Below are 17,241 nucleotides of genomic sequence, written 5' to 3' on the forward strand. Positions count from 1 at the left end.
CTGTGGACGTGTTCCAGCTACTGCTTGTGTAACACTGACACTGACACTGACAATTGGTAGCTCAAGGCAAATGTTTGTAAGATGTAAGATTTGGTATTTTAGAAAACGCTTGCTTTGCTGTCTTTGTTCTAAAAGTGTCAAAAGCACAGCATGTGTGTCTGTTTCTGCAGCTGTAGCATATGTCACACTAACTGGATTCATCACTTTCTTATTATAAAACAATTCATTTAGAATCATTCCACTGAGAGCCATTCACATTATTTCATGAAGACCAGACATTTATTTTATCAAAGCACTTTTCTTTAAAGATTACACATCTGTTTTTGTTTTATTGCCTCTACAACAAAGCTAATTAGAAACAGAAAAATGAGTAAAAAAAGAAAAAACAGTAAAACACAGGTTTGTAGGTTTAACCATTAAGAGTTAGTTGAACGAACCAATGTTACTCAGTCCCACCAAAATAAATAAATAAAAATAAACTTTATTTTAGAGTTCCACAGGATTGATAGTGGTCCATATATAATGCATGATAAGGTAAAATGCATGATTACAGCATAAACATACATGATTGGCTATACTTCAGTGGACTTTCCTGTGATGCCTGTCCCTTGAACCTGTGAAGAACAAAGAGGAAATGAAAATATTAATAACCAGAATAATCCAAATCTCAACACAGCTGAAAAATATCTATAAAACTGCATGATTGTGTCAAAAATGGCAATGTTTTACAAAATTCACAATGCTGATGTTTCAGAAATAATAGATGAATATTGTAGGCCCTTACGTTAGCGCATGGCTGGTCCCTGGTTTGGACTGGTTGGTTAGTGGGTTCAACGTTGCATTCCTGTTTTTTCGGGCCAATGACGGGCACCTGGGAGGGGGCGTGTTCACAGTCTCCACCAATCACAGACGGGCAGCTGTGGCCAGAACTACTGAAGCAGCTCACACTTTCTCCTGAGGACTCTGAACTCTCCACTGAAACACAACACATTAAAACATGCAGTTAGAAATATATACCGCATACATATTTCAATATGTGCTCCTGAGTATTGATTTTTTTATTTGACAGAACATATACATCCTTTTCATTAAGTTCAAAGCTGACAATATTAATAAGTTTGTAGCTTTCCTGTAGCTCAAACAGTAGAGCGTTGGCATTTGAAACGCCAAGGTCATGGGTTCGATTCCCAGGGAAAGCAAGAACTGATGAGAATGTAAATGTTGTACCTTGAAATGCAATGTAAGTCGCTTAGGATAAAATGGTCTGCCAAATGCATAAATGTAAATGACAAAAAATCTTGGTCAAGGGTTGCTGCGTGCAATCATTTTTTATTCCATCTGATGTGATATTTAAATAAATAAAACTTTTGGCCACTAGGAAGGAAGTATGGATGGATGGATGGATGGACAGAAAGACAGAGACAGAACGATAGATGGATGGATGGATGGATGGATGGATAGATAGATGGACAGACAGACAGAGACAGAACGATGGATGGATGGATGGATTAATGGATGGATGGATAGATACTAGATGGACAGACAGACAGAGACAGAACGATAGATGGATGGATGGATGGATAGATACTAGATGGACAGACAGACAGAGACAGAACGATGGATGGATGGATTAATGGATGGATGGATAGATACTAGATGGACAGACAGACAGAGACAGAACGATGGATGGATAGATTAATGGATGGATGGGAGGAAGGAAGGAAGGAAGGAAGGAAGGAAGGAAGGAAGGAAGGAAGGAAGGAAGGAAGGAAGGAATGATGGAAGGATGGTTGGATGGAAGGTTGGATGGATGGATGGATAGACAGACAAAGGCAGAGTGATGGATGGATGAATGAATGGGATGATGGAAGGAAGGAAGGTTGTATGGATGGATGGATAGACAGACAAAGGCAGAACGATGAATGAATGAATGAATTAATGGGATGAAGGTAGGAAGGAAGGGTGGATGGATGGATGGGAAAAAGGAAGGAAGGATGGATGGAATTTTTAAGACCAAAATCTGTATTATGAAACAAGGTACATTTTAAATTGCACTTCTAGTGATCACAAATTTAAGACATTGCAAATCATATTTTGGGTAAACTACTTTCAGAACAGACATTGTGAAGTAGGACATACCAAGTGCACTCTGGTTTCCACTCTCCTGGTCTAAATCATCTTCCTCCAGGATCCCTGAAGTCCCGTGTACGTACCGGACAACATCTCCACTGCCAGGACGGCCCACGGGAGACGGGGATCCCCACCCAGAGGAGGAGGATGAGTGGCTCCCAGAGGAGGACGTACAGCTGGTCGAGCCGACAGAGTTCAACCGGAGAACAGGAACACCTAGAATATTACACAGAGCTAAATAAGGCTAGTCAAAGCTGGGATATGGTCAGTGTTTAACTATAGGGGCTTTCGCACCAGTTTGTTTTAGGAACTAGCCGCCAGGTTGGTTTCCTTGAGAACTAATGGTTCCCCTAGGAACTTTTTCCTGGTTGCATTTGCACCGCCGGTAGGAACTCTGAAGTTTATGTTGTGACTTTTATTTTGACGGCGAGGCGGACCTTTATTTTGACGGCGCTGAGAACACCAGAGAATGAGTACACAGCGCTCGCATTCTCCATGTCCATTAGTTTACGATCTGTCTATAGCAGTCCTGTCTAATACGTTATTAGATAGAACTGTTATACATAGAAAGTAGACAATAATGAAAGTTATTAGCGTATGCCGCGTGGTTGATGTCCAGTGTCACTAGCTGAGCAGAAATTCATAAGTTAATCATGTTTCTCTGGGTCCCCTCAAAGTTGCGTTGGATTTTCTCCTCAGCGTAAAGATTAAGATGCCCATCTATCACTGTCTTCCATGTTTGTAGGGTTAGTTTGTGGAGTAAATATACAGGCTATAATCTGTGTGTTTACAGCTTTTTTTTTTTAAATGGCGGGTGCTGGTGTTTCGCGTGCGTTCAGCCAATCAGCGTCATGGATAGTTCCTGTAGTGCTGGTTTAGACCCGACTCTGAAGTAGGAGCTAAATTAGTTCCTCGAAAGAGTTCCCAGAACTAAAATCGTTCCTAGTTCCTGTGGTGCGAACGCGCCAAAATCCAGGTACTTCCGCCAATAGTTCTAGGAACTATGAAAAGGTTCGTCCGGTGCGAAAGCCCCTAATGACTGGTGTTTCACCTCGTCCTGTCAGAGCACAGTTGATGGCTCGGTCGTTGATGGCCATCTCACTGGGCTTGATATCCATGAAGGGTTTATGTCCGATTCCCATGAACACCCTCTCCTGCATCCGGATCTCTGTGTGAAGATCAGCACAGACCCTCAGCGTTATGGGGTTATTAGGCTTGACGTTAACTCTTTTTGCTCACCACTGTGGCTAGTGGTTTTCCAAAGTTACCAGCCACACATTTTCACTGACCACAGTTTTGACAATGATACCATGGGGAAAAACTGCCATATATATATATTCTTAATATTATCTCATAATTTGTCAGCAGGTTTATTAGGCTGCTGTCACTTTAAGACCTGACACACGGATCCATTATCCTGTCACACATGCGTTTTCTTTCTCAACTGTTTACATTCATTTAAAACATAACTGACTGTGAATACTCGCCAAGACCGGCATTTTTATTTTGTGTGTTTTTGACTGTTTAAGAGCAATAAGCAGCGAAAATGAGCTCAATTTAGTGCTGTGAGGCGGCTTTATGTGTCGCTCTTTGCGTGTGAGCAAAAAATCTGCGGGAATACGTAAAATTATTCGCGATACGTGCAATCACTCACCGAAATTCAAGCCCTGTAACACCAACAATACTCATGCGGAGAAGATTTTGATGAGTGTTAGTGTCAAGCTCTGGTAATTACTAAAACATGGGTCATTCCTGCTATAGGATTTTCATGTACCCATAGTAATCTCTCTTTCTCTCACTTCCTTGCTACCTCTGAAGGGTCATAAGGCTGGAGCCTATCCCAGTATCCCAGTAAACACCCTGGACATGTGGCCAGTCCATCACACAGCTCTCACACACTCACTCAAACATCTACGGGATGTTTTTAACCCCCCACACACAGACAAGGCTTAAGCTAGTCCCAGACTAACATGCATGTTTGAGCGGTTTTAACTGAAAGCAACTGAAACTGAAAGGCATGTTTATAAAAGCTAGTCAAATGTCCTAACTGAACTGAGGTCTCAGTCTGGCTTCATCTTCTAAACCCTGTCTGTCGAACCAGGCCACAATGTTTTAAGATATAATTCATCTTAGTTTATAACAATACCAAACAGCAGAAGGTTGCAACAAACCCCTTAAGGTAAGAAAACCCTTGTGGATCATTTGTTTTAAATTACACTACTGCTCAAAAGTTTAGGTATAGAAATTAATATTTTTATTAAGCAAGCATTAAATTGATTCAACACAGTACATGCATTTATAATGTTTTAAAATGTTCTATTCATAAAAGAAATCCAGAAAAAAAAGTCACGGCTTTCACAAAAATATGAAGCAGCACGACTGTTTTCAACATTGATAATAATCAGAAATGTTTCTTGAGCATCAAATCAGCATATTAGAATGATTTCTGAAGGATCATGTGACTCTGAAGACTGGAGTAATGATGCTGAAAATCAGCTTTGATAAATAAATAACGGTTTACAATATATTCAAATAGAAAACAGTTATTTTAATTTGCAATAATATTTCACAATATTACTGTTTATACTGTATTTCTGATCAAATAAATGCAGCTTTGGTGAGCAGTTAAGTACATTTGCAGGGAAATCTACAACACAAAATCAGTGAGCATTATCTATTTATTTGATGAATTCTGTGATGTTTTGTGATTGTCAAGTCAAGTCACCTTTATTTATATAGCGATTTTTACAATACAGATTGTTTCAAAGCAGCTTTATAGAGATAACAAGAAAATAGGCGCGCTTCCATTACAGATGTGCGCAAAACTTTAGCGATTTTTCTAAATATCGATAAAAAAAACTATTGCGAAATGACAATGTTATGCGACTAAAACGTAATTTTTTTGACGGACGGACGTTGGTAGGTTTATATATATCACAGTCACTGCACTAGATATTATTATTATTAATGGAAAAAGAAGTAGGCGTGTTATCCAAGCATTAATGGCAAGGAAAGACCCTTATACTGTGTATGAGGTGTTTCTCCCTCAGTTCTGCTCCGAGGTCTTGATTGTGGCATTGATTTGAGGTTTAGAATCCAGTATTCCTGTAATTCTTTTGTCTTTTATGAATTTAATAAAGAGCTCTGTCTCGTATTCTGTCCAAACACACCGCGCCTTCTAAGTCAGGCGACTGTAAATGCACAAAAACTGTTTCCATTGCAGTTTTGCGAAATATTTCTTTTTCGAATTACCCGAAAAACCTCCGAAAAAATGCGAGCGTAAAAACTTTTTAGCGATAAATGGGAGTTTTCGCGAAATTGACGTGTTTCCATTGAGCGTATTTTCAATTCGCAATTTCAATTTGCGCAATTTAAAGGGTAATGGAAACGCGGCTAATGCAACAAAGTTTGTTTCTAGAAGAAAATAGCGTCCAGCTTAAGTTCAGTGATGGTTCATTTTTGTTGTAAAAAAGTTATTAATTTAGTTCATTTACATATAGCCGCTCTGGAGAAAAACGCAATGTCATTGTCCAGCTCAGTTCAGTTATGTCCCCAAATAAGCAAGACAAAAGCCAAAGGCGACAAAGGCGACAGTGGTAAGGAACCAAAACTCCATCAGTGAAAGAATGGAGAAAGAAACACTCAGTTTTTTAGTTTTTTTTTGTCGCTCAGTTCTCCTCTGGCCAACGAACGAAGAGTGTATGATTATGATTCCGGCAGCATTACAGGTCAGGAGTCAGATTGGATCAGAACATTCCGAATATTTATCTTTAAAATTTTCGAAAAAAATTGACGACTTCATTTACAGTGAAACTGCTGGAAATGTTTCATTCATACGGTGTTGCATAATAGATTGATTTCCGCTGATCTTTATTCCCGCACATCTACAGGGCAAACTAGTCGAAGGAAAAATACAGATGCAAAACATCTAAAGGACCATTATCAGGAAATGCTTTGAGGCCGAGGTAAGAGTCATGAATGAATGCAGCTGTGTGTAGGAGTTCAGCTTCTGTCATTTATCTTCCTCACATTCCTCAATACACAAGATCACTTCTCCGCAGTTCAGGATACTTGATACACCCAAGAACATTCACATCACTGCCTCTTAGGTTTTACAGTACTCTAATCCTTTTACAGATTTAAAACTCACTTTTAAATGGTTTAGATTTCCCCCCCAAAAAATTTCAATGGATTGGGGGGAAATGAAAGAGTTCCCAGAGTAAGCTATCACATCTAATCACAGGTTAAAGATTTAATTACTAATTTGTCTTTAAAATTAAGCAGTGTAACACAACCTGAATTCAAATAAAACATAGAGTAATCTCAGATTACCTTTAAACTCTTCTTAATTTAATTCACAATGTGGCTCATATCCACCATTCATGCTTATCGTATCAATACTATACCAATATTCTTTGAATTTTATAAATATATGCCATTATAATTGAATATATACAGTCTGAACTCATTGTTCTGCTCACCTCTGTTGTGAACAGCTTGTTCCCACAGGATCCTCTCCAGGTCTCTGGTCCAGTTTTCCTTCACTTCTCGACTCTGTGCCTGAAGTACGTACGTGTCCTGCGACTTCCTTCTCCGAAACCAGATCTCAAAGCACAGGCCGCTGTCACCAGAGTTATGGGTCATGCCGATGTCTGAGGTCTGAGAGAGGACGGAAGACACGTCAAGGTCTAAGACACAAAGAGCTTGACCTGTTCACGGACGGTGGTTTACCTTGAAGGATTGTTTGTAGATGTACGTGTCATTCCCGATGTCAGTTCTGCGTGTCTTGCTGAAGAGTATGAGATCTTGGAAGAGAAAAATGTGACGGTAGCATTTCTTCTTCCTGAAGGTCAACAGGAACTCATCCTGACGGATCAGCTGGCCCTGTTCCTTCAGATTCACCTGCACAACACCAACAAATCAACACGACATCAATCTCACACGCCTGATCCACGACGCTTTCACATTACTGGAGCAAATCTACACGACATCAATCTCACACGCCTGATCCACGACGCTTTCACATTACTGGAGCAAATCTACACGACATCAATCTCACACGCCTGATCCACAACGCTTTCACATTACTGGAGCAAATCTACACGACATCAATCTCAGACGCCTGATCCACAACGCTTTCACATTACTGGAGCAAATCTACACGACATCAATCTCAGACGCCTGATCCACAACGCTTTCACATTACTGGAGCAAATCTACACGACATCAATCTCAGACGCCTGATCCACGACGCTTTCACATTACTGGAGCAAATCTACACGACATCAATCTCAGACGCCTGATCCACAACGCTTTCACATTACTGGAGCAAATCTACACGACATCAATCTCAGACGCCTGATCCACAACGCTTTCACATTACTGGAGCAAATCTACACGACATCAATCTCAGACGCCTGATCCACAACGCTTTCACATTACTGGAGCAAATCTACACGACATCAATCTCAGACGCCTGATCCACGACGCTTTCACATTACTGGAGCAAATCTACACGACATCAATCTCACACGCCTGATCCACGACGCTTTCACATTACTGGAGCAAATCTACACGACATCAATCTCAGACGCCTGATCCACGACGCTTTCACATTACTGGAGCAAATCTACACGACATCAATCTCACACGCCTGATCCACGACGCTTTCACATTACTGGAGCAAATCTACACGACATCAATCTCACACGCCTGATCCACGACGCTTTCACATTACTGGAGCAAATCAACACGACATCAATCTCAGACGCCTGATCCACAACGCTTTCACATTACTGGAGCAAATCTACACGACATCAATCTCAGACGCCTGATCCACGACGCTTTCACATTACTGGAGCAAATCTACACGACATCAATCTCACACGCCTGATCCACGACGCTTTCACATTACTGGAGCAAATCTACACGACATCAATCTCAGACGCCTGATCCACGACGCTTTCACATTACTGGAGCAAATCTACACGACATCAATCTCACACGCCTGATCCACGACGCTTTCACATTACTGGAGCAAATCAACACGACATCAATCTCACACGCCTGATCCACGACGCTTTCACATTACTGGAGCAAATCAACACGACATCAATCTCACACGCCTGATCCACGATGCTTTCACATTACTGGAGCAAATCTACACGACATCAATCTCACACGCCTGATCCACGACGCTTTCACATTACTGGAGCAAATCAACACGACATCAATCTCACACGCCTGATCCACGACGCTTTCACATTACTGGAGCAAATCTACACGACATCAATCTCCGTTTACACGATGGGAAAACGCAGATATTTCCCTGCGTTTTGGCCTGTCATTTACACGAAAACGCCGTTTTTATCCCAGAAAACGATTATTTTTAAAAACTCCGGCCAAAGTGGAGATTTCTGAAAACGCCGGTTATGTGTTGCCGTGTCAACTGGGAGAAACGGGGTTTTAGGTTCTCAAACGTCACATTATGCGCCAGAAAATGCTTACGTCATGTGAGCGCCCTATGTTTAGAGTTTGTTCCATACTGTCTATGAGTTTGTTTGGCTACTATTTGATCATGGATGCTGTTAAAGTGGTACTCATTTTTACTTTTGTGAAAACGCTTTTGGCCTGTTTGCATTTGCTTCGCTGTCTGTCCACACGAACGAACCTCGCGCCATGTCTATTGTTTTGAAAGGAACAGGAAGTCGCTCGTGCTATTCGTCGTTGTCGATTTTGAGGATTCTGATTGGCTTGCATGGCTGTATCCTTCTCCTTACACTGCCGCCCCTTTGTATTTATGCGGGTTGATGTAAACGGCAACTGTTTTTGAAAACGATATTGTGTGCACGATGTTATTTTTGAAAACGGAGGGGGAGAAATATTCGTTTCTCTAAATACCCGGCTATGTGTAAATGTGGCCTCACACGCCTGATCCACGACGCTTTCACATTACTGGAGCAAATCAACACGACATCAATCTCACACGCCTGATCCACAACGCTTTCACATTACTGGAGCAAATCAACACGACATCAATCTCACACACCTGATCCACGACGCTTTCACATTACTGGAGCAAATCTACACGACATCAATCTCACACGCCTGATCCACGACGCTTTCACATTACTGGAGCAAATCAACACGACATCAATCTCACACACCTGATCCACGACGCTTTCACATTACTGGAGCAAATCAACACGACATCAATCTCACACACCTGATCCACGACGCTTTCACATTACTGGAGCAAATCAACACGACATCAATCTCACACACCTGATCCACGATGCTTTCACATTACTGGAGCAAATCAACACGACATCAATCTCACACGCCTGATTCACGACGCTTTCACATTACTGGAGCAAATCAACACGACATCAATCTCACACACCTGATCCACGATGCTTTCACATTACTGGAGCAAATCAACACGACATCAATCTCACACGCCTGATTCACGACGCTTTCACATTACTGGAGCAAATCAACACGACATCAATCTCACACGCCTGATTCACGACGCTTTCACATCACTGGAGCAAATCTACACGACATCAATCTCACTCGCCTGATCCACGACGCTTTCACATTACTGGAGCAAATCAACACGACATCAATCTCAGACGCCTGATCCACGACGCTTTCACATTACTGGAGCAAATCTACACGACATCAATCTCACACACCTGATCCACAACGCTTTCACATTACTGGAGCAAATCTACACGACATCAATCTCACACGCCTGATCCACGACGCTTTCACATTACTGGAGCAAATCTGACCTCCAGATCCGGCCTACATTAATGCATTTGGCAGACGCTTTCATACAAATCGACTTAGGTATTTTTCGATGTTTAGATATTAAAAAACATGATCAAGTTTGTATCGAGAGACTTCACTATAAACAATACCGGTCAAAAGTTTGAAATAATTACAATTTTAAAAAGTTTTTAAAAGTCTCTTCTGCTCACCAAGGCTGCATTTATTAGATAAAAAATATAGTAAAATATAATTTATTCCTGTGATGCAAAGCTGTTCATTTGAACTTTCTATTCATCCTGATTTATCGGTTTCCACAAACATATTAAGCAGCAAAAACTGTTTTCAACAATGATAGTGATCAAATACATTCTTAAAAATGATTTGATAAAAATTCAGCAGCAAATCATCATATTAGAATGATTTGTGAAGGATCATGTGACACTGAAGACTGGAGCAATGATGCTGAAAATTCAGCTTTGATCACAGGAATAAATTACATTTTAACAAATATTCACGTAGAAAACAACTATTTAAACTCTTTCCCCGCCATAATGACAGAATTGTCCGGTAATTATAATTTTCTTCATATTTTCTCAGTTATACGGTAGGTGGCGCTATTACGCATCTTCTGAAAGAGTAGAGAGTCTCCAGATCAAAACACAGGAGAAGAAGAAGCAGAAATAAGATAAAAGCATTGCTGACGCACATGTAAAATAACGCAATCATCAAACATGAAACAGCATATAAATCAAAACTGAATGAAATGTTGAAGCCATGAAGAGGAAACAACTGTGAAGCTTTGAGGTGTTGATGAACTCGATCGACTCTGTGTTCTGATCATCGCTCTGAATCCCGTCCGGACGAAGTCTTTGACAAAACACACGATTTTCTCATTTTTTTGTTCAAAATGTTGCTTTTTTTATGAAGCGTACCCACATTCAAGCTTCAAGAATGCATGAAGCTAGAATCAAATCTTTTTTGTTGTCGTTTTATAAAGCAGATGCTCTGTTTCTTTTCTTTTGCATGTTCAGATATTCATAAAAAAAATATTCTGGGGTCATGAAAGTTTTGTGAAAATGATCAAAAATGCTGGCGGTGGCTTGCAAATTTTTATGAAACACTGGAGGGGAAAGAGTTAATTTGTACTATTTCAGTTACTGTCTTGTTAATCAAATGAATGCCAGAAAACTGCTCGGGAAAAGTTACTTAAAACACAAATCATTTTGAGTGACAGAACTGTAATACTTCAGTGAATGTGTCACAGAGGAGATGAGGAGAGATGTCAGCACCGTCTCTTTCACCTGCATGCGATCAGATGCAGAATTTGGCAGAAATTTCAAGCCATAAATTTACCTTTTTGAATACGATCATATTTTTGGCAAGTCTCTGCGATGAGGAAAGTGGCCTTCTAAAAAGAGTCTGAGATGACATAAGCGTACAGTAACTTCTCTCTGCGCTGATGTGCAGGAGGAGGGAGTCTAGGCCTGCTAGTTATCTTTTATCCTCTCTTCCCACTGAGCTTCTCTTCTTTTTAAAGCATGCGTCTGAAAATAAGTGCATGAAATATGAGGGAGTTTATCGTTCTAATTACAGACAGTGTGTGATGTGGGCAAAACTCGCGTTCACCTCACGCCTGACCTTCCTCTTTTACAAAAATACACTCTTTATTTTAGTCTACATTTAGTTTACACACATTATATATTTGCCTTATTATGCAAAACAACAGATTATGATAGTACGATTTCTGAAGAAATTATGAATAATGTTTGCCTGTGCAAAATGCTAAGCTGTTTCTCAGATGTTTTCGTGGATTTTAGTATTGCTATTGTGGTTTATTACTGGACAAAAGTATCAACGGTTACACTTTATTTTGATGGTCCACTTTAAAGGAACCGTATGTAAGATTGTGGCCAAAACTGGTACTGCAATCACTTTCAAATTACTGTAGAGCGGTGTATCCCCTCCCCCTCCCCCCTGACTCATGGTTGCCAGTTAGACTGCAGGATCCAGCAGGAACGTCGGCTGCTACAAGGATATCTCCTATACAAACCTTGTTTTAATTCGGACTTTGTCACGACGTATTTCGGATTCATAACGAGGTCTTTTAGGTTTCATAACGTTAGACATTTTTTATCCGACACGTTTGTAGCTGCAGCTGTGGTAACTAGAGCAGATCTGGCATCCCGGATGCCGAAACACTACTGACTTCGTGATTGGTAGATAGCTGGAGAGTGGAGCTTCAGGCCAAAACACAACATGACAACATCAACATCAGTTGAGGGCTGCAACTTCACTTTTAAATTACAATATCCTGGCCGGACTTCTGTTGTCAGTGATATAAGTATTTGAAATAAACATGATTTCTTAATGTCTAGTGACATATCAGGGCCATTTTATGATTAATTGAAATACATTTCTTACATACGGTTCCTTTAAATATTCTACTGACTATAAGTAACTTTATAACTACATGTCAACTAACTCTCATTAGAGTATTTACACTGTTAGGTTAGGGTTAGTAGAACAAGTAGACAGTATAATGTCTATTGAGGAGCATCAAAATAAAGTGTTAGCAGATATTAAGCAGATTAATACTCTAATGAGAGTTAGTTGACATGTAGTTGCAAAGTTAGTTAGTAGAATGTCTAAAGTGGACAATCGAAATAAAGTGTTCCCGAATTGACGCTCAAGTCTGTGTGATATTCTGGTGTCTAGATATGACTCGGGTCGCTTCTTCAATGCGAGTCTGTGGGATTTTATCATCAAGCAGGTAGAAATCGTAAATAAATGATCAGATCGTCTGATCAGAAAAGTAACAACATTTTACACACTGAAGTTTAAAGGGATACTCCACTTTTTTTGGAAATAGGCTCATTTTACAACTCCCCCAGAGTTAAACAGTTGTGTTTTACCATTTTCGAATCCATTCAGCCGATCTCCGGGTCTGGCGGTACCACTTTTAGCATAGCTTAGCATAGATCATTGAATCGGACAGGACCATTAGCATCTCTCTCAAAAAAATGACCAAAGAGTTGCGATATTTTTCCTATTTAAAACTTGACTCTTCTGTAGTTACATCGCGTACTAAGACCGACGGACAATGTAAAGTTGTGATTTTCTAGGCTGATATGGCTAGGAACTATACTCTCATTCCTGCGTAATAATCAAGAAGCTTTGCTGCCGTACCATGAGTCCAGCAGGCGTAATGATATGACGCAGCGCCTGAAAATAGGTCTAATAGGTTAGACAAACTTAGTCCCGGTCACGTTGAAAGTTACTGAGCTGGGGACTATTTTCAGGCGCTGCGTCATATCATTACGCCTGCTGGACTCATGGTACGGCAGCAAAGTTTCTTGATTATTACGCAGGAATGAGAGTATAGTTCCTAGCCATATCAGCCTAGAAAATCGCACCTTTTCATTTTCCGTCGGTCTTAGTACGCGATGTAACTACAGAAGAGTCAAGTTTTAAATAGGAAAAATATAAAAACTCTTTGGTCATTTTTTTGAGAGAGATGCTAATGGTCCTGTCCGATTCAATGATCTATGCTAATCTATGCTAAAAGTGGTACCGCCAGACCTGGAGATCGGCTGAATGGATTCGAAAACGGTAAGACTCAACTGTTTAACTCTGGGGGAGGTGTAAAATGAGCCTATTTCCAAAAAAAGTGGAGTATCCCTTTAATGCATAGTCTTTTGTTCCAGTCACTAATCCTCAGTGTGTGCAACGGCAATAGTGACGCTTGTCATAACATGCTTTTCTGATTCTAGCTCTGTAAACTAAAATGGATGTGGGGGTTTTCTGAGATGTTGTAATCTCATCTCTCTCACTCGTGTTATTTTAGTATTTATTAATATTTTAATTGAGCTTTTTTTTATATTAAACACCTTTCATTTAGTTATACTGTTATGTGCTTTAATTATTTTGGTCAGTTAATATTTCTATTTAGCTTGAATTTGATAAAGCTAAATTAATTGTAGTTTTAATATTTTTAGTATTTCAGCTTCAACTTATTTATTTCAGTTTGTTGCAACATATCTAAATTTCTTTTTTTTTCTTTTTTTTCTTAAATATTTACACTACCGTCCAAATGTTTGAGGTCAGTACATTTATTTATTTTTTATTTTATTTTTTTAAGAAATTAATCATTTTATTCAGCAAGGTGTTACATGTATGATCTGTGTTTCCCCCCTTCATTGTGTTTTTGGTTCAGTCCTGTTTCCTAGTGTTAATTAGTCATGTCTATCACCTGTGCATTGTCAATCACCTCACTGGTTATCTTGTTAGTCTCTGTGTAGCCTATTTATACCTCGTGTTCTCCTTCAGGCTTGGTCCGTTATCGTCAATGTAAGTGTGAGTGTTTGCCCTGAGAGTTTGGGTATTTAATGTTATTTCTACATATTCTATGAGCTTTGTCCTACACGTTACGTGACACAAGGGTGCATTAAATTGATCAAAAGTACACTCTATAAAAAAAAAAAAAAAAGATTTTATTGGCATGAAAATGTTGATGTTCCATGAAGAAACTTTAACGTCCATGGAATCTTTCCATTCCACAAAAAGGTTCTTTATAGTGAAAAAAAGTTCTTTCGATTTTTAAAACACTTAGAAGAAGGATCTTTTAAGAACTGTTCACTGAAAGATTCTTTCCGGGACCAAAAAATGTTTCTTCTACGGCATCACCGTGAAAACCACCTTTAGGAACCTTTATTTTTAATATTGTAAAGACATTAATAATGTCACAAAAGATCTCTATGTTTCAGATGAATGCTGTTCTTTTGAACTTTCAAAGAATCCTAGAGATTGATGCTGAAAATTCAGCTTTGATCACAGCAATAAATTACATTTTACAACATATGCACATAAAAAAACTGCTATTTTAAATTGTAAAAGTATTCCACAATATTACAGTCTTTCTGATACAAATAAATGCAGCCTTAGTGAGGAGAAGAGACTTCTTTCAAAAACCTTACTGACTCCAAACGTTTGCATATAGTGTATATTTTTTAATTACTTTAAAGTTACTTTAACTTAAAAAAAACAGCATCTCTGTGTGACTCACATCACAGTCCTGAATGTCGTCCATGGCGAGCAGATCGTTCCCGTGGCGCAGCTGGAACTGGACGATGTGGAGCGCGGTCTGGATCTCCTGCCGGTGTCGGGCCGCATGCGCACCGGACTCGGTCTCCCGCAGGAGCTCCTGAAGCAGAAGACTGTACTTACTGATGCGCTGGACGGGCTTCAGCAGGTACGAGGACAGATCCATCGCGTCGCACAACAGCTGCTGCTTCTGCTGTTAAACCAGACCATATCACCGTCATGAACAACAGCATCTCAAACAACTCATCAATAACGGCCCACAAGAGGACATGTACATCAGTGTGATTGTAGTATCACTGAGACACTATTATAGTGTTATAGTAATTCGTTTTTATGTTTATATTTTCTGTTTTTAGTTAAAGTTTTAGTCATTTTGTTGTGTTTTTATAAGCCTTTGTTTCAAAAATGTCTCAATAGGTTATATACATTTTTATTTCAGGTTTACTTATTTTAGTACATCAAGTTTGTTTTTAATTGCATAAGTTAAAAATTGTTAGGTTATGATATTATCACCAATAATGCTTTGACTTTTTTTGCAAAGTCAACACCAAATCGGTAACACTTTATAATAACTGCATGCTATTAATCATTAGTTAAGCATTACTAAAAACAGTTAATTCATCATTTATAAAGCATAGACATTAATAAGCAGTTTATAAATACAGCTATAAATGCTTTATTCTTGATTTATAAGCATATCTATAATGTGTTTAGTAATTGTATTTTCATACTTTATTCATTATCAATTTCTCATTTCTAAATGAAGTAATGCATTATTTACAAGCCAGTTACATTATTTACCATTATTTACAAACTAGGTGTTGTCACTGATTAATAAGATCACTTAGAAAGTGTGAGTAAATGTAGTAGATGCAGGGAGTTATAAAGCATTTAGTAGTGGTCAGTTCACTATAGTGTGAGCTCATCTAAAGTGAGGACTAGTTATGCCTTGTAAATCATTTATAAAGGAGATTTAAAGACTCAGTATCTTCTAAACAGAAAAAGGAAACAAACACACACAGTGATACAGAACATACAAATATTTAAGGCATAACTAGTCCTCACTTTAGATGAGCTCACAAAAATAGTGCGCTGACCACTACTAAATGCTTTATAACTCCCTGAACTAACCCTGAATTACAGTAGAAATACATGTTAATAAAGCATTTATTAACACACTAAGTAACTATTACTATATGTCTGAATAATAATATGTATTTAAACAGTTTATTAATCCTTTACTCACACTTTCTAAGTGATCTTATGAACCACTGACAACTCCTAAATAACCGGTTTGTAAATAATGCAATACTTCATTTAGAAATGATAAATTGATCATTAATAAAGTATGAAAATACAATTATTAAACACATTATAGATATGCTTATAAATCAAGAACAACTGTATTTATAAACTGCTTATTAATGTCTATAAATGCTTTATAAATGACGAATGCACTGTTTACTAATGCTTAACTAATGATTAATAGCGTGCAGTTATTATAAAGTGTTATAATATTATTTTATTATTATTTGTATCATAATTATCTGACTTGGTAATTTGCCATGTTGAGTTTGGGTTATAGACGTGTCCTGTCTGGAAAAGTGCACATTTATTACGCAGATGGTGTATTCTGACATGTTTTTTTGCCCTAATCATATTTAATGCTTCTCATTCCAAGTACAATCACATTTCTGGCAAATGAAAGCTTGATCAGAATTTTTAGCAGAATGGCAGCAACATTTCTCAATGAGGCCTGTTCCAGTACGTATGGGCATTACTTTAGCTTTGATCAGATGAGTGAAAAATTGCATTACCATTATGGGAGTGTACAGTAAGATTATGAAAGAGTTTATGTGGTAATATCATATAAACTCTTTCATAATCTTACTGTAAACTTTCTATTATTGTGCAACAGAAAGGAGCTTCTACAGGTCCTTCACGTACACAGTGTAGTGCTTTAGAGACATACAAATGCTTACAAATCTTTAGTTTTTTAGTCATAGAATATTGAATTCATGGATTGATTTTATTGTATTTGTAATAAAGGGGTCATGAAATGAGAAATCAAATTTGCCCTGATCTTTTTAAAAGATCTGTGTACCTTCAAAACATCCTTTTAATAATTTTTTTGCCCATTTTTAGAATTACTGCACATACATGCGATATCTCAAAATGTGCATAAAAACAGGCGGATGGAAACATAGCTAGATCTTCAGCGTCACTTTTTCTTAC

The 17,241-nt window shown here is 38.6% G+C and overlaps 1 protein-coding gene across 3 annotated transcripts in view; it reads right to left on the reverse strand.

The window, feature by feature from the left end:
* Window positions 1-240: 240 nt before the first annotated feature.
* quob (quattro b) overlaps window positions 241-17,241 on the reverse strand; it is a 50,834-nt gene continuing 33,833 nt past the window's right edge. For 2 of the 3 annotated variants that reach the window (XM_082136096.1, XM_082136095.1), the window contains exons 17-23: window positions 14,969-15,199; window positions 6,862-7,032; window positions 6,612-6,789; window positions 3,182-3,298; window positions 2,140-2,346; window positions 785-975; window positions 241-614 (exon numbers count right to left, since the gene is read on the reverse strand). In XM_082136096.1, coding sequence (XP_081992222.1) covers window positions 573-614; window positions 785-975; window positions 2,140-2,346; window positions 3,182-3,298; window positions 6,612-6,789; window positions 6,862-7,032; window positions 14,969-15,199 — 1,137 coding nt within the window. In that variant the 3' untranslated portion in view covers window positions 241-572. The remainder of the gene's footprint in view (window positions 615-784; window positions 976-2,139; window positions 2,347-3,181; window positions 3,299-6,611; window positions 6,790-6,861; window positions 7,033-14,968; window positions 15,200-17,241) is intronic. The other variant, XM_082136097.1, reaches the window with a different exon arrangement.

Source organism: Leuciscus leuciscus (assembly GCF_965113295.1).
Source record: "Leuciscus leuciscus genome assembly, chromosome: 14".
Classification (NCBI taxonomy): domain Eukaryota; kingdom Metazoa; phylum Chordata; class Actinopteri; order Cypriniformes; family Leuciscidae; genus Leuciscus; species Leuciscus leuciscus.